General features: G+C 47.4%; 1 protein-coding gene across 1 annotated transcript in view; it reads left to right on the top strand.

Annotated features, from left to right (window-relative positions):
• Positions 1-20,753, top strand: part of LOC125116958 (pecanex-like protein 2) — a 267,908-nt gene that overhangs the window by 233,849 nt on the left and 13,306 nt on the right. The window contains exons 26-28 of the mRNA XM_047762658.1: positions 299-532; positions 2,558-2,670; positions 19,869-20,013. Of these exons, the coding sequence (XP_047618614.1) occupies positions 299-532; positions 2,558-2,670; positions 19,869-20,013 (492 nt within the window). The remainder of the gene's footprint in view (positions 1-298; positions 533-2,557; positions 2,671-19,868; positions 20,014-20,753) is intronic.

Below are 20,753 nucleotides of genomic sequence, written 5' to 3' on the forward strand. Positions count from 1 at the left end.
AAAGGATGGTGCTGGCTGTCATTCTTCCTCCCCACACAGATTCTCTTCTGATCCATGCTGCTTGCATTCTGTTCTTCTCACATCCCTCTTCCCCAGAGCCACTCTCCAGAAAGATCATTTTCGAATATCTCAAGTGGGTCCTGTGCATTAAATCTAGCAGGAGATACAAAGGATGCTCCATGTGGGGGTTTCGTGTCTCTTGTGTCCCTGAGGTTGATTTACTTTATGAGATGTGATAAAAAGTCTTTCTGGCTTTGAAAGGGCTATCAGGGCTTGAAATCTTCCTTTCTCCCGACAGAGTATAATATACTATATGGTGACGTCCCCCAAACTCCTCTCCTGGATCAAAAATGAGTCACTTCTGAAGTCGCTGCAGCCCTTCACCAAGTGGCATTACATCGAGCGTGACCTCGCCATGTTCAATATGAACATTGACGATGACTACGTTCCATGTCTCCAGGGAATAACGAGAGCCAGTTACTGTAACGTTTACCTAGAGTGGATTCAATACTGTGCACACAAAAGGCAAGAGGTAGGTAGGGGAGGTGGGGCTGGAGGAGTTGAGTAGATGTTTCAAAAGCATGGAACAGATGTTCCCTTGTGGCTCAGCAGGTTAAGGATCCAGCATTGTCACTGTTGTGGTTCAGGTCACTGCTGTGGCACAGGTTCGATCCCTGGCCCAGGAACCCATGCCCTGGGCATGGCCAAAAAAAGGCAAGGACTATTATAAAGACCATCTCTTCCTTATACTCTGATAGACTAGAGTAAAATAGAGGGCAGAAAGAACAGTAGCATTTGGACAAATTTTTTTTTTTGTCTTTTGTCTTTAGGGTCACACTTGAGGCATATGGAAGTTCCCAGGCGAGGGGTCGAATAGGAGCTGTTGCTGCCTGCCTACACCACAGCCACAGCAACGCGGGATCCGAGCCACATCTGCAACCTGCATCACAACTCACAGCAGTGTGGGATCCTTAACCCACTGAGCAAGATCAGGGATTGAACCGGCATCCTCATGGATACTGGTTGGGTTCATTAACCACTGAGCCATGATGGGAACTCCTGGACAAATGTTTATTTAACGATTAAGCAAAATGAAATGGAAGAATTCATATACTATGTCTCTGGTGAAGAAGCCTTGGTACATTTTCCTGTTTACCGTGCTCAGGGTCAGTGCAGTTTTAAGCCTCAATCATGGCTTGAAAACCCTGGACCGTTCTTTGTGTGGAGTAGTTTTTTGAGATTTCTGTACAGAGTAGGTTTGTGCTGAGATGTAGAGGATTTACTGAACATGCCGAGTGGTGAACAAGCACATTGTATTTAGTGATCAGATGGTCCCAGCTACTTCTGTAGTTTTGTTGTGTCTGTCGTGGCTCACGGGTTGAGGACACTGCTGGAGATGAATGCAGCCTCTTAGAAACGAAACCAAGGACAATGACATTGTATAAAAGGAAGAGGAGGAGGCAGGCAAGGAGAAGGACAGCAGGGAGGGAGACAGCTGGAGGGAGTTGTCTCTGCTTCTCGGGATTTGGAAAGCTTCTTGTGATATGTTGCTGGAGGGGTCAGGAGCTCCAGGTTGAAAAGCGCCACGTCAGTGGCTGATGAAGTGTGTTGTGTGACCTGTGAGGGTCCACCGCATCATGACACTAGCCCAGGTCCTTGACCTTTTCGTGAGTGATTTAAAACAAGGGATGGGGACGGCGGGCAGGTCGCGGAATCTGCTTCCTGGACCTTCAGCCAGATGACTGCAGGCTGAGGCCGTCTCCCACGCTGAGCCTCTGCTGGTGGCTGAGATGTCAAATCAATCGAAGAATCTGTTGATTTCCCTGGCTGCCCCCACGTCGGCGCTCCTCCTTCCACAGCTGGTTCACAGCAATGAACTCATTTTGTGTGTTTTTCGCAAAAGATGTTTTGACTTTCAGTTCCATCTGCATCTCCCCCTGCTCCTCTTTTTAAGCTCTAGATCATCCCCTTCATTTACTTGTTGATTGTGGATTTATGGACAGGTCAGTGGGCTCCTCGTTGAGGAGGAAACAAGAACCCTCATTTGCATTTGATTCCTCCCGATCTATCCCTGTGAAGAGCCTGTTGCCTGCCTTGCACAGGGTTTAGGTGGGGTTTGGACAGGCTTAATGCGGATGTTGGACAAGATTAAGGTGATTGTCGGAAGAGTTAAAGTGGAGGTCAGAGAGGTGAAGATGGGGGTTGGACAGGGTTAAGGTGGGGGTTCATCTGACTGTGAACTCTGACCCTCTTCCTCACCCTTGATGCTGTATTCACAGTTCCAGGGAATTAGGCCAGCGAGCTACAGGGTTGCCCTTGTATTTTTTCAAATAGCTCCCCATTGAAGATTGTTTTCCATTTCCAACCTCAAGGGAAACTGCCTCTGTAGTTTCCCTTGAGGTTGGAAATGGGAAAAATCTTAAATGGGGTCATTTTAGTGGGGCTGGGCACCAGATGGCTGACGCGTGGAAAGCCTCCTGTACTTCCGCTCTGTGGCTCTGGGGTGGTGTGTGCGGGACCCCAGCTGAAAGCTGAACTGGCATCCTTGCTCTTCCAGCCCTCGAAGAACCTGGACAGTGATGAGGACTCTCCTCTGGTGACCTTGTCCTTTGCGCTCTGCATCCTGGGGAGAAGAGCCCTGGGCACCGCCGCCCACAACATGGCCATCAGGTACCTGGGGAAACAGCTGGTTCAGGCGCCAGCAGTTTATATTTTGGACAGATTTTCATCGGTCATATTCTTCATTTTAAAGTTGAACTGCTTCTACTTCTTTCAGAGTTCTTTCCCTAATAAATCATGTTGGGCATGTAAGGAGACTTTTTGACTAGGTGATCTTTTGAAGTCTTAGATGTGGAAATAGCATTAATAGGGCAGGTTCAAAACTCCGGAATTCTGGGTCTAGGGTCTTTTCTGTCACAGGAGCCCTTGCAAATTTTCCAGGAAAGATGAAATGAAATCATGCGTACGAAGTTCCTAGCCTGGTATTTAGCAGAATTGATGCTCAAAAAATGTTAGTTCCCTTCCCCTGTTTTTCCTTACAAAGAAGATCGACTCTTCTTTGCCCTAGTCCAGACCGTAACCTGCCCTGTCTCTGTGGGGCTTTAGTTATTAGATGGTATTCCTCCCGTTTTTTCAAACTCTCTTTTTTGCCCGCTTTTCCCACCTGCATGTAAATCGCCCAAGTTTCTTTTCTTAAAGAATGAAACAATTTTAGAAAGGATAAGCAATGGGGTCCTGCTGGAGAGCACAAGAAACTATAACTAGTCTCTTGGGATAGAACATGATGGAAGATAATATGAGAAAAAGAATATACATATACATATATATAATATACATCTTGGTCACTATGCTATACAGCAGACATTGGCACAACACTGTAAATCAACTATAACACAAATTAAAAAAAAAGCTGCATAGAATAATTGGAAAAAATAAAAAATCAAGACAAATTGCAAATACACATATTCAAAATCTCAAAAAAAAAATTCTCTCTTGACTCTTTCACCTCCTTCACCCCCTGTCCCTGAGGTCTGTTATTCACAAGCGGGACCTTGAACTTGAAATGACACTGTGCTCATCGCCCCCACCACCTCACTGCCAGTTTGCCTTCTCTGGTGAAATGGCTCCTGAAGTTCACCAGCCACCTCCTCGTTGCCCCAGGGGGTGCCCACTTTGCAGACTGCCCCTTTGGGACTGAGCTCTGGGGACCAGCTGTTCTGAATTCTGCCTGTCCATTAGGGTCATCTTGATCAGTGCACATGAAAGTCTCCTGAAGGCTTTGTAAATAGCCGGATGCCAGGCTCTCCCCCCACCCTCCAGCCCCACTTCCCATGCAGAAGCCCTGCAGGGGGCCATGCTTCAGGGGTTTTGAGGGCTCTCCAGGTGCGTCAGTGTGTGGTCAAGGCTGAGACTTGTGTAGAACCAGGAACTTACAAAGAAAGAGCTCTTCTAGGTAGCCTCCCCTCCCTGGTTTCTCCTTAACTTGGACTTTCTTCAAGATCTCTGCCTTGTATTGGTGATAGGGTGCTCTGCCAAAAGGGTCCCTTTGACACTGGACTTGAATGCGTCTGGTGGTAATTAGGTTGGAGGACAAGCTTCCTAAGGGCAAAACCCCACGTGCATGCTTGTTTGATCACCCTCACAAGCCCTGGCAGTTGGGTGAACAGGTCCAGGGAGACTTGTCGCCTGTGTTCCAAATACCCTTCCAGTGGGAAATGGATGTGAGTCATTGCAGGTGGCAAGCTGTGGACAGGCGTCACCCGTGACTTGTGTGTGAATTGGTAGGGGGTGACGTGGTGTGGTTGGGCATCCGTCCACCCTCTCTGGAGGCAGAAGACTTGAGTCATTAAGGGGAAAAGGTAAGAATCGAGGTGGTGAGAATTCATGACAGCTCTTCTTTCAACTCCTGTATTGCAAAACTATATGATTTTATATGGTATTTGTTTACCTCTTTCTGACTCACTTAATTTAGTATGAGAATCTCTAGTTCCATCCATGTTGCTACAAATGGCATTCTTTCATTCTTTTTATGGCTGAGTAGTATTCCATTTTATGTATATACCACATCTTCTTAATCCGTTCCTCAGTTAATGGGCATTGAAGTTGTTTCCATGTCTTGGCTATTGTGAATAGTGCTGCCATGAACATAGGGGTTCATTATCTCTTTGAATTGTAGCTTTGTCTGGCTATATACCCAGGAGTGTGATTGCCAGATCATAAGGTAGTTCTATATTGAGTTTTCTGAGGAACGTTATATCTGAGGAACCTAAAATGTGGCACAGATGAACCTATCTACACAACAGAAACAGACTCAAAGACATAGAGAACAGACATGTGGTTGCCAGGAGGGGAGGGGTGGGATGGACTGGGAGTTTGGGGTTAGTAGGTGCAAACTATTGCATTTGGGGTGGATAAGCAATGAGGTCCTACTGTATAGCACAGGAAACTCTATCCAATCATTTGGGATAGACCATGATGGAAGATAATCTGAGAAAAAGACTGTGAATATATGTATGACTGGGTCACTTAGCTGTACAGCAGAAATTGACAGAACATTGTAAATCAACTAGAAATTGATTTAAAAAATTGAAAAAAAAAAAGAATGTTAAGATTTTCTCAGGGGTGAGCAGTGCCCACTGATGAAAGTACTGTGGTCATCTCTGTGTTGGGAAATACTCTGGGGAGGAGCTGACTGACATCTAGCCCCTTTCTTCCTGCCCGCCTGACTCAGCCTCCTTACTGGACCCAGGCATCTCCCTTTGCGGTCATCACAGACTGAACTGATGACTTTTTAAAGTCGCTCCTTCCTGGGCTGAAGCCTGATGCAGCTCCTGCAATGCTATAAATAGGGAGCTCACTCTCTGAGAGGGTTTCGGAGGATTCTGGACTCCATGTCACAGAATGAGTCTTCAGACATTCACAGCCTCCAAGCAGATAATCTTTGGTTGGATCAATGTGAAATTCCGTGTGTGTGTGTGTTTTGTCTTGTGTTTTTAGGGCCACACCCGCAGCACATGGAGGTTCCCAGGCTAGAGATCCAGTCACAGCTGTAGCCGTCAGCCTACACTGCATACACAGCAACACGGGATCCGAGCGGCATCTGTGACCTTCCCCACAGCTCACAGCAATGCTGGATCCTTAACCCACTAAGCGAGGCCAGGGATTGAATCCACTTCCTCATGGATGCTAGTCGGGTTTGTTAACCACTGAGCCACAATGGGAACTCCTGTGTGTTTTTTAAAATAAATTTCAAATTTTCTTTACAAGTTGGAAATGCAGTGCTGCAAAGATTTCACTCCTTCTGCCCCATTCTGCGATATTTTCAGACCTCTTTGATCTTGTTCTCTGTGTTACTTGCAGATATTCCTGACCAAGTGTTTCTTGCTAGGTCTGCTTTATTTATTTTTTCCTTGATGAAGCACCATGCTTACCAGCTGCTCTTGTCAACATTATTTAGAGGGGATTTTCTTTGTGTCGCTTTCTCATACTCCACATTGGCTCTGCTTGTTGCACACATAAGTGATGAGATAAATCTGGGAGTAATACTCTTGGTATTCTAGGGAAAGATTTGATTATCTGGGACCGATTCACTTCACTGAAAGGTCCCGTGCCGCAGGAAAATCCTACAGTGCACTCACATTTCAGTCCTTGACTTACTGAAGGGAAGTTATGTTACATGCTGCTCTGGGCCAGGGGTTGGGGTCTGAAGTCCATGAAGTTCTCAGTTAGTTGGGTGTGTGGTGGGGGCGGGGAGGGGTACAGGCCGAGGGGGAGCTGGAAGCCCAGCGGGGTCCCCACCTTGGCCAACTGAACAGCTATATTCTACGTTTCCTGTGCTAGAGTTCAGTAAATGGTGCTGCTTGTGCAAAATGGTTCCAGGGCTCAAAAACATTTAAAACTTCCATCCCCATGGATACTAGTCAGGTTCTTAATCCAATGAGCCACAACAGGAACTCCAATTTTTATAGAGTCAAACTGGTCTCCAAAATTCTCTCCCAGTTTGCTTTCTCACTACGAGTATTTTGCCAACTCCTGACTCATGCTCGATATTCAATCTTTTAAAGTTTTTCTAGTCTCATGGGTGAAAAATTATCTCATTCTTATTTCAATTTGCATTTCCATGATTAATAGTGAGGCTAAGACTCTTCTTTGCATAGGAAACGCTCACATATTCTTTTCACTGGATTGCCTGCCTATTTATATGCTTTACCCCTTTCCTGGGAGGTACTTGCTGATTTTTAGGAGCTATTTTCATATTAAGATATTAATAGGTGTTAGAATTTCCCTGGTGGCCTAGTAGTTGGGGATCCAGGGCTGTCACCGCTGTGGCTCAGATCGCTGCGGAGCCATGAGTTGCAGGCCCAGCCAAAAAAATTAGTACTTTCTATCAAGGTGTGCTTTTCTTTATTTTTATTTAGGACAACTGCTAAAAATGTTATATTCTAATTTTTGGATTTTGTTTCTGTCCTAAAAATGTTGTTGCAACTCCTGGATATAAAAATGGCAGCCTCCATTTTCCTCTGAGACAACTACACCTTCCTTTTTCCATTCAGGTTTTTTTGTTTGTCTGTTTGTTCGTCTTTATTTTTCTTTTCAATTAAAGTATTGTTGATTTACAGTGTTGTGTCCATTTCTGCTGTACAGCACAGTGACCCAGTCATTGTGTGTATATATATATATATATATATATATATATATATATATATATGTATATATATATTCTTTTTCTCATATCATCTTCCATCATGCTCTATCCCAAGAGACTGGATAGAGTTCCCTGTGCCGTACAGTAGTAGGAGTTTTTGAATCCTGTCAGGTCTTAGGGTCAAACTTTATTTATCAGCTAATTAGCTGCCTTGTGACTGTTTCATGGTTCTGGCAGAGGCTACTACACTCCTGGGTCTGAGACAAAGGACTTTTCCTCACAGCACAGAACCAGAGTATGTGTATCAGTTCCAAGGCCCATGGGGGTGTGTCCAGCACCCAGTCTCCATTTCTGGAGAGGACCCCTGAGCTTGGGGTTCCAGCCATCCTACAGCAGAGAGAAGTGTCACTTCACCCTGCAAGGAGGTTCACAGCAGTCGTCACCCTGAGATATGGTCCTGGCCCGCCTCTTTGGCCCGCCCCGTAGGGTGTGCTGAAGAGTGAGGCCCTCAGCCCTGGCTCCCAGCAAACCCACATGGAATGTGTTTTCTTTTTCTTTCTTTTTTTTTTTTTTTTTGTCTTTTTGCCATTTCTTGGGCCACTCCCGTGGCATACGGAGGTTCCCAGGCTAGGGGTCGAATCGGAGCTGTAGCCACTGGCCTATGCCAGAGCCACAGCAATGATGGATCTGAGCCATGTTTACAACCTACACCACAGCTCACGGCAACGCCAGATCCTTAACCCACTGAGCAAGGCCAGGGATCGAACCCGCAACCTCATGGTTCTTAGTTGGATTCGTTAACTACTGCTCCATGATGGGAACTCCCCTGGAATGTGTTTTCATACGTAATGGGGGCAAGGGGTCCAACTTTTTCCTAAGTGGAGAGCTGATAGTCCAGCCCTGTCTGCCAAGTAGCTTGTCATTTGTTAGTTAGCAGTTGGTTAAACTCACCACTAACTTGAAATACCACTTTTGCCACTCACCGCATTTCCCTAGTACCTAAGTAATATGCTTCTGGATTTCTGCTTCTGTTGAAGTGACCCATTTATCTGTTCTTACCACAAAACCATACCGTTTGGTTGACTGGAGTGACATCGTTTTAGTATCTGAGGAGCCTGCTTCCCGTTTGGTGGTGGGGCTGCTGCTCCTGCTCGTTTTCTCTTCAGGTAAAAGGTGGAGTCACATTTTATAAAAACCTCGGTTGGAATTTTGATTGAGGTCGTATTCAATTGGCAGATTCACTGGAGAGGAAAATGGACATTAGTCAACAGTATGATGTTTCTTTGTCATCATTCTGCTTTGAAAATGTCTTTTGGTAACAGTTCACCTTTTTTTTTTTTTGAGACTTGCAATGCTTAATGGAGTTCTTTCTGTTTTATAGTTTTATTGTGGTTATGAATGGAATCTTTTTTCCTGTTACATTTTCTTTCTTTCTTTTTCTTTATTTTTTTTTTTTCGTTCTTGCTTTTTAGGGCCACACCCACAGCATTTGGAGGTTCCCAGACTAGGGGGTCAAATCAGAGCTGTAGCCACCGGCCTACACCACAGCCACAGCAAGACAGGATCCGAGCCACATCTGCAACTGACACCATAGCTCACATCAACACCAGATCCTTAACCCACTGAGCGAGGCCAGGGATCAAACCCACAACCTCATGGTTCCTAGTCAGATTTGTTTCTGCTGTACCATGACCGGAACGCCTCCTGTCACATTTTCTAATTGGTTACACTGGTGTACAGGAAAGTTGTTTTTTTGTGGTGGTTTGATTCATGATTTAATTATTTTTGCTTTTAAAATTTACCTACAGTAAAATTCAGTTTTTGAGATAGACGTCTGTGAGCTTTGACAAAGGCAGAGAACTATGGAACTCCTAGTACCGTCAAGTTACGGAAGGTTTCCATCCTCCTAAGTGAATACCCCAAGGCCATGCCTCCCAACCCACACTTCAACTCTGGAAACCATCGATCTGGTCTCCAGCCTACAGTTTAGCCTTTTCCAGGATGTCATATAAGTGGAATGATATCGTCCATAGCACTCTGAGTCTGGTTTCCCTCTCTCAATACGTTTGGATGTAGTGATATGTCCTTCTTGTTGGATGTATCAATAATTTGTTCATTTTTATTGATGAGTACTATTGATGTACCATATTTTATTCATCCATTCACCATTCAAGGTCACCGGGATGATTTCCATTTCTGGTGATTTATAGCAGAGCTCCTAGAAACTCTGGCATTTAGATTCTTGTTTGTGTTTTATGTCCATCTCGTTCTGGGCACCTCAGCTGAACTCTGATATCAACGTATTATTTCAGTTAATTCTATCTGATCATCTGCCGGAAAGACATAGCCAAAAATAATGACAATTTTGCCCTTTTCTTTCCTACGTTGATAACTCAGTTCTTTTTGCTGGCACCTTGGCTGTGACTTCCAGTCTGATATTGGAGGTAGGCAGCTGTTAGTGTCCAATTGCTGCTGTCATGAACGATCACAAGGTTGGTGGCTTGCAGTTACATAAATTTGCTAATCTTTCATCTTACCGTCCTGGTGCTTAGAAGTTCAAAATGGATTTGACTAGGTTAAAATAAAGATGTTTGTGGGGCTGCGTTCCTTCTGCAGGCACTGAGAAGAGAACCCATCTCCTGTTCTAGAGGCTGCCTGCATCTCCGTGGCCTCTGCCTCCCCACTCCTGGCCAGCAGTGTAACACCCTCCAATCCCCCTCTGACAAACTCTGCCTCTTCCCCCTCCTCCTTTTACTCATGAGGACTCTTGTGACTATAGTGAGGTCTCCCAGATGAGCCAGGAATAGCTCCTCATCTCAAAATTCTCAGTTCCCTTCCATCTGCAAAATTCCTCATGCTGTGTAAGGTAACATAGCCACAGGTTCCAGAGATGAAGACATGGACCTCTTTGAGGGGCCTTCATTCTGTCTGCCACAACATCCCCACATTAATTCAGACATTAATGGGAACAAGTATCCTATTTTAGCACCAAAAGATAAGCATTGTTTTAGGTTTCTATTAGACCATTTTGGTCAAGTTAGGCATTTCCTTCTTTTCCTGTTAAGCTTTTCTATCAGGAAACGGCATTGAGGAGTTCCCATTGTGGTGTAGCAGAAGCGAACCTGACTAGTATCCATGAGGATGTGGGTTTGATCCCTGGCCCTGCTCAGGAGGTTAAGGATCCAGTGTTGGTATGAGCTTTGGTGTAGGTCATAGACGTGACCAGGATCCCACATTGCCATGGCTGTGGTGTAGGCCAGCAGCTGCAGCTCCGATTTGACCCCTAGCCTGGTAACCTCCATATGCCCCGGTTTTGGTTCTAAAAAGAAAAAGACAAAAAAGGATGTTGAACTCTTTTAAAGGGTGAGGACTCACTCTCAGATGATAGTCTTCTTCAATCTATTCATGTAATCCAGGTTACATTCGCAGATTTCTGTATTGAAACATCCTTACAATTCTGAAATGACATCCTTACAATTTTCTACTTGGTTGTGACATCTGCCATCCAGGCACTGATGGATTCACTTTGCTAATATTTTATTTTTTTATTTTTAACTTTTGCTAATCTTTTATTCAACCTGGTCACCTTTATGTTGCAAGTAGAAGTGGCTCATGGTCCACATGGGTATGTGTGTGGGTGTTTACTTTATTTTGTATAATTTGAACTCAGGAGTATGCCCTTAGGTGTACTTTATGAGACCCGACAAGTCATTCCCATTTATTTCAAGAGTAAGAGATGATTTTAGGACACCGACACTGCTGGTAAGTCTTATACAGCAGCCTAGCCTAAGTCACAAACGCTGCTTCACTGAGTGGGGTTGTTGGGGAAGTATTTTGACTTTATAATAGTGGTTTCCATAGACTACCCTCAAGGAAGAAAAATATGTGCCTGAAAAATTGGAGAGGATTAGTAAGTTGAGAATCATCTTAAGTGATAAGCTGAATGCAAGTGAGCTAAAGAGTATGAATATATAAATGTCTTTAACTAAAATGTCCACATTTTGGAGATAGAATGAATTAATAAGGACATGACAAGCCAACACTGATCATTTTTTAAATTTGGAGTTTGGGACATGTCTCTTTTATAGAACTGTGTCTCCTCCTGAAGAAAGGCAGGCAAATGTATAGTGATGTTTGATTTTATTTGAAAAATATTTTTAGGGCCATATCTGTGGCATATGGAAGTTCCCAGGCTAGGGGTCAAATCAGAGCTGCAGCCACATGCCTATGCCACAGCCACAACAACACAGAATCGGAGCCACGTCTATCACCTATACCACAACTCACAGCAATGGCAACACTGGATCCTTAACCCACTGAGTGAGGCCAGGTATCGAACCCATGTCCTCATGGATATTAGTCAGATTTTTAACCCGCTGAGCCACAATGGGAACTCCTTTATTTGAAATTTTAAAAAAATTTTGGGCCACGCCTGTGGCACGCAGAAGTTCCCAGGCCAGGAATCACCCCCACACACACACTCACTGCAGCAGTGACTCAAGTCACAGCAGTGACAATGCTGGATTCTTAATCCTCTGAGCCATCAGGGAACTCCTATAGGGAGTTTTTAGTAAGAAGTCAAAATAGTTTCACTGACTCCAGAGGCTAAAAGACGTCTTCAGGTACATGAGAGGTGATGAGTGGATCCTGGCCAATGGTCCATTGATAGAGATAAAAGGTGAGAAGACAGTTGCACTTTACAGCAGCAACGTGCTTGCTTGAAGGAGAATTCTTACTTTCTTGGAGTAATTAGGCTACTAAGAGAATAGAAAATTTCAAGATAAATGGAAGGCTGAAAAATGATAGAGAAACAATCCATCCCTAGAGGTCCTGTGTTAGAGGCTGAGAGCCCTGGCCTTGTGGCAGGAGATCACTGTCAGTCTGTGGTCACATCTGCCATTTTTCCACCCTCTCACTCACAGTGGACAGACGAAAATAATTTTCTCCAGAAAATAGTCCATCATCTCAATTTCTCCTTCTGAACTTCTCTTGGAGGTGAGGCCTCAAACCAGGACCAGTCATCCTACTGGAGCACCTTTCAGGCAGGATCAGGGATGGCTTGACAGAGTGGAGCTAGAAACTCAGAAATCAGAATCTGGAAGAGAAATAGACAGGAGTTCCCATTCTGGCTCAGGGGAAACAAACCTGACTGGTATCCCTGAGGATTCAGGTTTGATCCCTGGCCTTGCTCTGTTGGTTAAGGATCGGGCATTGCCATGAGCTGTGGTGTAGGTCACAGATGCAGCTCGGATCCCGTGTTGCTCTTGCTGTGGCTGTGGTGTAGGCCGGCAGCTACAGCTCTGATTCAACCCCTCGCCTGAGATCTTCCATTTGCCCCAGGTGCAGCCCTAAAAAAAAGAAAGAAAGAAATGAATCTGAAAGAGAAAAAAAAAATATATATATATATGTGTGTGTATGAATATATATAACTGAATCACTTTGCTGTGCACTTGAAACTAACACAATATTGTAAATCAACTATATTTCAATTTTAAAAATATTTTTAAAAAAATGGGGGAGAAAACCATGGAGAAGCAACATGAGACAAAGGAATATCTTTCAAATGAAAGAAGCAGACAAAACCCCAGAAGACGACCTAAATGAGACAGACAAAGATAAGCAAAGCACCAGAAGGATGTGAAGTGATAGCTGTAAACCTGCTCACTGAGAGTGAGAGGAACAGCGAACACCACGAGGGCTTCAGGAAAGAGAAAGAAGACATCAGACAGAACTGGTCAGAACCCCATGGTGTGGGAAGGTCTGTGCATGGGCTCCACGCCCGGCTCCCTCTCCCTCGCTTCTCTGAGATGTCTGGGCATCTTAAGGACACATCCAGGTTTAAATCCCAAACCTCTTTGCATCTCAGCATCACCTGGGCAGCTTGGTCAGAATCTAGACCCCAGGCCCATCACAGAGCACCAGCTTAGACTCTCTGGAAGGAGCTGGGTCTGGAAATCTTATTTTTTGTTTGTTTGTGTGGGCGCATTCATGGCCTGTGGAAGTTCCGGGGCCAAGGATGGAATCCAAGCCACAGCTGCCACCGGCACCACAGCTATGCCCTATGTGGTGATGCTGGATCCTTAACCCACTGCACAGGGCCCGGGGATCAAACCTGCGTCTTAGCAGTGCCCTGAGCCACCACAGAGACAACACTGGATCCTTCATTTGCTGGGTCACAGCGGAAATTCCCGGAAATCTATTTGTGAATTTGAATACCTGCCAGGAGATCTGTTTCTTCCCACAGCCAGCCTACTCTCGGTCTTCAGGCCAGCCTCAGGAAGCATCTTTCACTAGATGATAGCTGTTGATCGCATTGATTCGGAGACCTAGAAGCAAAGAACTGCTGAATAGTAAAACACCCAGAGGCGAAATGTACTTTTAAAAAGCCTTTCATCAGATCTTACCGTTTACCCATTTCTCGCTTGGGAATGATTATTTCTCAGTTTTTGTGGGGTTTGTTTGGAACCATACCGCTGAGATCCTTTATCCAATGTGATCGCTTTCCAGTGGTTCTCTGAGATTCTGAGATTCGGGTTCGGTTTCTATCCGAAGCCTGTGTTGCCTGGGTGTGCCGGCGCAGTGACCATCGGGATAATGATCACAGAGGACATGGATGATGTCCCCACTGTGCCTGGGGACCATGCTAAGTGCTTGACACAAGTCGACACGTTTTGTCCCCTCTCGAGGCACAAGAGAGGATGCGGTAGGTGCTGTCACTGGCGCCATTTCACAGCTGGAAAAATTGAAGCACAGAGCAGGGATCTGTGCAGTGTTTGGACACAGCCACGCCCTGCCCAGACCCCTGCCCCTGACTGCCACACTGGGCCACCCTCAGTCCCATCTGCCCCCTGGGAATTCTTCAGATGGTCCTGTCTGCGTGGCTGAGTTACTCCGTGGCACCTGCCTCTTCCTCTTCACCTGTTTAAGCTCCCTTTGTTGACTGTCCTGGGCTGGCGGGTGCTGACGTCTGCATCTGGCACTCAAAGCTCCCTGTGGCCTGTGCTCAGGGCCACTCCATTGTCTGGGGTGGCACCTTGCCCTGTCCTGCAGGCTTGGGGCCCTTTCCTCTAGGAATGGTCACCCCTTTGGTGCTCCAGGCCCTTGAATGTGTTGCCTTTGAAAATCAACCATAGGTTCCAGAGGACCATGGATGCTGGACACTGGGGTGTCTGTCCCCTCCTCACACTGACACGTGCCCATTATCCTCGGACCACACCTGTGCCCTCGGTCCCCCATGTAAAGGGATTCCTAGGAAGCCCTGCCCCCAGCCTCCACCCCTGGATGCGCTTGAGCCTAAAGATGGACACAGAATCAATGACCACGAGGATGGAAGACTTGCCCAAACACCCACAAGTATCATGGCCAGGGTTCAAGCTCAGGATTGGAGCTTCTGGCCCCCATCCCCCTGGCTCTGCTGGTCCATCTGCTGCCTCTCCATGAGGCCCTTGGGCTCTTAAGCCAATTAAAGGGGCTTGGAGCCACTTGAAGGACACCATTGCTTTCTTTCCCGGTATTCTTTACCAGGTAGGAGATGCCTGGGATCCAAACCAGGGGTCAGTTTGATTCTGGAACCACTGGGGTGACCTCCTGGGTAAAGAGTATGTGAAAGAATTTTTCATATGCTATCAATTCAGGATGTGTGCTGAGTATAAACACCAAGTGAAACACTGGAAAATGGCTGGTAACCCACCTTAGGAGGGGGAGGGGAGGGGAGTTCAAGGTTATAGGAGCTCGAGTTCAAGTTCATAGCTTGAGTTCAAGCTCATCATATTTTTACTGTGGGCTCAACCGAAGCCTTTGAAGAGATGAGTGTATTCTCACAAAAATCTCTGAGCTGGTCTTTGAGAATTAAGATGACGCCAGTTACACATTTTTAAAGAAACTGTGTTTCCTGGAGAGGATGGGGGCCAGGAGGCATGCTCCTTCGGTGTGACACGAGATGCTGCTTATTTGTTCCCACCTGTCTCCTCCTCTTTCTCACATCTTTCTGGCTCCTTTCCTCTTATTCGAAAGGGTCATAATAATAGATCGTGTACCAGCATCCATGAGCATGCACTGAGCTGATGGAACAGAAAGCACTTAGGTACGTGCAAACCACCAGGAAAAGGAAAGCCAATGTGCTTCTTTCTGTCTCAATTCTAGTTCCTCAGAGCTGGTGCTAGTCACCCGGACTGGGGTTTTTGTTTGAGGAACTCTGGCAGGAGAGTGTGACCGGGAGCGATGGGATTCAGCGTGTTCCCAGCGCGTAGCTACGGGATTTCACAGAGGAATAAAGCACATGTGAGGCAGGCTGCCATCCTGAGGTAGAGCCGCTCTCTGAGCTCGAAGACTGGCTGGGATAAACAAGCACATACCCTCTAAGCATCTCCATTACTGATCAGTAAGCCTGGGACGCCCGGCCTACAAATCACACTTAATCGTTTGCATGTGTTCCCCAAGCTCTCGGTTCATGGCAATGCCCCACAGCAGAAGGCTCTTCACGAGGCCCATCTGTGAACACAAGATACGGGCCTGCTTGGAAATGAACTCAGAGGAACATCAGTCGTTCCGGAGAATCTGCTGGCAGTCCTACAGAAGCCATCTCAGCATTAGAGTGCTTGCCACCTGAATCCCAAGATTCATTAAGGCCAGATCCAAGATCATGGCCCAGTGTACAAAACTTAAAATCTGTATCTTTAGCGGGATTTTTTTTCTGAAAGAGCAGGGTCTTTCAGCAGCAGCACCCTTAGCATTTTAGGCTGTGTGGTGCTTTGCTATGGGGGGACTGTCCTGGGCGTTGTAGCAGCACTCCTGCTTGGCATCTACCCACTGCCAGTGGCACCGCCCCCTTCAGTTGTGACATTCAGAATGTCTCCAGATATTGCCAAATGTCCCCTGGGCACCAGAATTTCCTTGGGCTGAGAACCAGTGAGAGAGAGTGCAGGTGAAAACTGGGCTGAGGCGTTCCTATCCTGGCACAGCGGAAACGAATTTGACTAGGATACATGAGAACGCAGGTTTGATCCCTGGCCTTGCTCAGTGGGTTAAGGACCCAGCATTTCCATGAGCTGTGGTGTAGGTTGCAGATGCAGCTCCGATCTGGCATTGCTGTGGTTGTGACTGTGGCGTAGACCAGGAGTTACAGCTCCGATTCGACTCCTAGCCTGGGAACTTCCATATGCCGTCAGTGTGGCCCTAAAAGGAAAGAAAACCGGGTTGAGGGGTTGAGTGGTCATTGATTTTGAATAAAAATAGGGCTTTGAGGGGCATACATGACGTTTGGCTAGAATAGAGCACCAAGGACTCCTCCGTGGGTGAGGAAAGGTGCGATATGAGAGAATGAAAGAAACTTTGCTTCACTGGGCCATCCTCAAGTCGTCACGGCCATGAAAGGTGATGGGTGAGGATGCTGAAATGGACAGGACCCATTAAAGCATAAGCCTTAGGCAAACCTTGAGCTAGTGTTTCAGTGGCACTGCAGGCAACAGTGAGTCTCAAGCCAGAAAATAGCTGTTTCCAGGAAGGTTGTGAACAACTTCAGCACTGATGGCCCCAGGCTCTCATGTGTCTGCAGTACCAGCAGTCAGGCCATCTTATAGTAGGAAAGGGGGTCAGGAACCAGAAAGACAAGAACAGGAGTCAGTACAATCAGAGTGTCACCAAGACCCAGTTTCATGGTCATTGGTGTCACACTGCTAGGGGTACAGAGTCACGCTGGGGCAGAGGCTGGATCATTCTTTCCAGCACACACATGCACACACACAAATGTGCACCCATGTTGTACACACACTTACACATATATACACATGCACAATACAGATGTGCGCCCATGCTTGGGCACACACACATGCACACACATGTATACACATGCATACACAAATGTGTACCCATGCTGTGCACATACACACACCCATGAAGCACAAATGTGCACCCGTGCTGTGCACACATACACAATGCACACACACACAGATGTGCTCCCATGCTCATGCACACACACATGTTGTACCCATGCTGTGCATACACACATACACACATGCACACAAACACATGCATACAGTTATCAAGGGGAGACATTGTTCAGGTCCTAACTCCATGGAACACAGGTCAAGCCCTGCAGAAGAGCTGCAGAGGGCCCGTCTCGGAGTTTGTCACCAGGCAGTCCTCAGTGCAGGAACAACCAAGTCCATCTGAGTGGGATTATGTAGCGACAGGGTGGAGCAGGGCCCAGAAGAAACCTGACACGTGTAACATGTGTGAGATGCACACCCATGTGTAGAGAACCAGACGAGGTACAGAGATCAGCATGGGCTTACGTGCCACCACATGTACTAAAAACTCAAGTCACTACAAAAGCACTAGGGGGCTGGGCAGGGGCTGCTCCAGTGTCCACGGAGGCCGACTTCGATGGACTCGGATGTAACCCTGTGTACTTATTCCAGCTGCTGGTCTGGGGGAGGGAGCCTGTCATCTCAGCAGAGACAAAAGGACAAAGCCCCATGAAACACCAAGTCAGAAATGTGCTGCGGGGCCTCCCGGAGACCCCTTCCCCCCAGCCTCAAAGCCTTCCCAGCTCATCATATCTCTGCCTTCCTCCTCTTCACTTTCCGGAGGATAAGAGGCAGGTAATGAAACACCTTACTTTCAGGATGCCGGGACTGTCAAGGTGCTGAGGGTAACACCCTCAGTCTTATGGAGTTCAGATTCAGGCTTTGTTTTCTGCATGGAGATTCAGTTTAATAGCACAGCAGTCAGCTTCCCCATGCGTCATTTTCCTCTGAAAACAGAAATGACCAGTGGAACAGCAGTGGTTGGGGGCCTGGGATGGGAACGCAGGCCCTCAAAGAGGCCTGTGGAAGGGCGTTTACCGATGGGGATCCGCCTCTATGGCAGCCCTGAATCCCTGGCTCTTCTCTTCTGCCTGTGCACGTTGCTCTGAGCGACTGGGGGTGGGGAGCCAGTCCCTTAACCTTCCTCTGCATCGTCCCCAGCCCTACATCTCGGGGACTCATGTCTCTAAGTGTGTGTGCAAGCTGCGAGGCATTCTTCTAAGACTTTCCAGAAGAAACCCCACTCATTTTTAATGCTCTCTTCACCATACTTCACTGAGGACAGGGGCATTTTAGAATGTTTTCCGTTGACAGCGGATGGCCCTGTTTTAAGCCTTCCCTCCCTGCATCCTTCCTTCTGCAGCCGGGCCCTGCTGTCCAGCCCTCCCCTCCCAGGGTCTGGGAAGCTGCTAAGCCCTCCCTCCCGGCAGAAGGTCTGGGTTCTCTGGGGAATGGTGGGGGGTGGGGGGAGCCTGTTCAGGAGGACTGTCTCCTGGAACTTTCTGCAAGGTTCTGGGCTCCTCCAGGCCCCAGCACCCGCCCCACCTGCCTAGATCCTGGCTGCCTCCACTTCCCACAGCCTGCCTCTCTCAAGGGAGTTCTGGAAGGAGATTAATGATAGTGGTACGTTCCAGCAATGACACCTCCAACAGGGGTCAGCGGAGTTATTTCCCTGCATGGGTCTAACATTGCTGCATCCAGGGTCTTGCTCTGTGAGCCAGCTCATCCCGTCCTTCTGAGCTCCATCCCCAGAGTCTCTGCCACACACTGCCCTGCTCTGTCTGTCCCAGTTCAACCCTGATGGGGAGGCTGTTGCGGTGCTTGCTTCCCAGGAATGGTGGAGGCCGGAGGGCCAAGGGTATTGATGGAAACAGAGGGAGAGAATTCAGGAAGACTGGTTCTTCCCCTCCTTCCTCGCAACGTGCAGTGTGTCGCTTTCATCAGCCTGCTCCCTGGGTCCATCCAGAAGGTAAAGGACCCAGATTGTGAAAGGCAGCCCTCAGGCGCCTCCTCTTTCCTCCCCAGGTAATGCTCAATTCCATCTCTAGAAAAACCTAGTGACAGAAAACCTGGACAATCCTGTGAAATCCAGCCATTTCTACCCCCTCTATTGTGCTGCATCCATCTCAGGCATTAAAAAGAAGGTAGCGGAAGTTCCCATTGTGATGCAGCGGAATTGAATCTGAGCGACCATGAGGTTTTGGGTCGATTCCTGGTCTCACTCAGCGGTTTAAGGATCCAGCATCGCCCTGAGCTGTGGTGTTGGTCACAGCGAGGCTCAGATTTGGTGTTGCTGTAGCTGTGGTGCAGGCTGGCAGCTATGGCTCTAATTTGACCCCTAGCTTGGGAACTTCCAAGTGCCACGGGTGCAGCCGTAAAAGGAAAAAACAAAACAAAACAGGGTGGGATTGGTAGATGGATGTTCCCTGAAAATCTAAATCTAAATCTAAAGGGCGAATCTGAGATTTAATTATGCGTCACTTTCTCTCTCCATATGGTGGTAGGATCTGAACTTTATTAAGAGTGACATAGCCCGAAAGTGCTATCCAGAAACGTAGAGAAGACAGATGGAAGGGCCAGGGCTCTTCCCCAAGCCTCCCTCCTGAAAAGTGGAGGCCCCAGGGCTGCTGGGCCAGACTGGCAGCCAGCCCAGACCAGGATCTCCACTGTCGCACTCACAGATCCAGTGTGTCAGTGCCTCTTCCTGGAGGTTGACCATTGCGGCAGTTGTCACGAGGGAGGGTGAAAAAGAGGGGCTGCAGGGTCAGGCGTTTGGTGGAACACCTGCTGGCTCAGCCTAGAGACATTAAGATGCTTCTTGAGATGACACACGGGAGACCCAAGCCTGCTCTGGGTGACCAGATACTGAATAACCTCGCTCGCGGTGAACCAGCAGTCACTTGACTTTTGTTTCACAGTCTGGACTCCTTCCTGTATGGCCTCCACGCCCTCTTCAAAGGTGACTTCAGAATTACAGCCCGAGATGAGTGGGTGTTTGCAGACATCGACCTGCTGCACAAAGTCGTTGCCCCAGCTCTCAAGATGTCCCTGAAGCTGCACCAGGTAAACATCCCTTAAAAAAAAAAAAGTCAGAAGTTCCCATTGTGGCACAGTGGAAACGAATCCGACTAGCATCCATGAGGATTCAGGTTCAATCCCTGGCCTCACTCAGTGGGTTGGGGATCCAGGGTTGCCATGAGCTGTGGTACAGGTTGCAGATGCAGCTTGGATCCAGTGGTACTGTGGCTGTGGCTGTGGCGTAGGCCAGCGGCTACAGCTCTGATTTGACCCCTAGCCTGGGAACTTCCATATGCTGCAGATGTAGCCCTAAAAAGCAAAAAAAAAAAAAAAAGTGGAATTCTCACTGTGGTGCAATGAGATTGGAATGTATTGGGAGCACCGGGTCACAGGTTCAATCCCCGGCCCAGTGCAGGGAGTTAAGGACCTGGCATTGCTGCAGCTATGGCTTAAGTGAAAACTACGGCTTGGGAACTCCATATGCAGCCAACAAAGAAAAAAGAAAGCAAAAAAAAAAGTGTAAGTCCAATACATTAGGGGAAAAAATGACCTTTCAAAAACACAGTCCTCTCCCTTGGCATGACCTTGGCGAGTGGGCTTCTTACTTAGCAAGTAAGCCTTTAGGCATCGCACGTTCTTGACATGACCAGTGGCAGTTTGCCCTCGAGAGTCCCTAGGAGGTGGGATGGACGAGGGGTCTGGGCTGGAGGAAATGACATCAGAAGTGCCCACACTGTATGGAAAAGCCATAGGAACATAAGCCACAAGCTCTAGTCCCGTCAAGG

The sequence above is a fragment of the Phacochoerus africanus genome, chromosome 15 (assembly GCF_016906955.1).
Source record: "Phacochoerus africanus isolate WHEZ1 chromosome 15, ROS_Pafr_v1, whole genome shotgun sequence".
In the NCBI taxonomy this organism is placed as follows: Eukaryota; Metazoa; Chordata; class Mammalia; order Artiodactyla; family Suidae; genus Phacochoerus; species Phacochoerus africanus.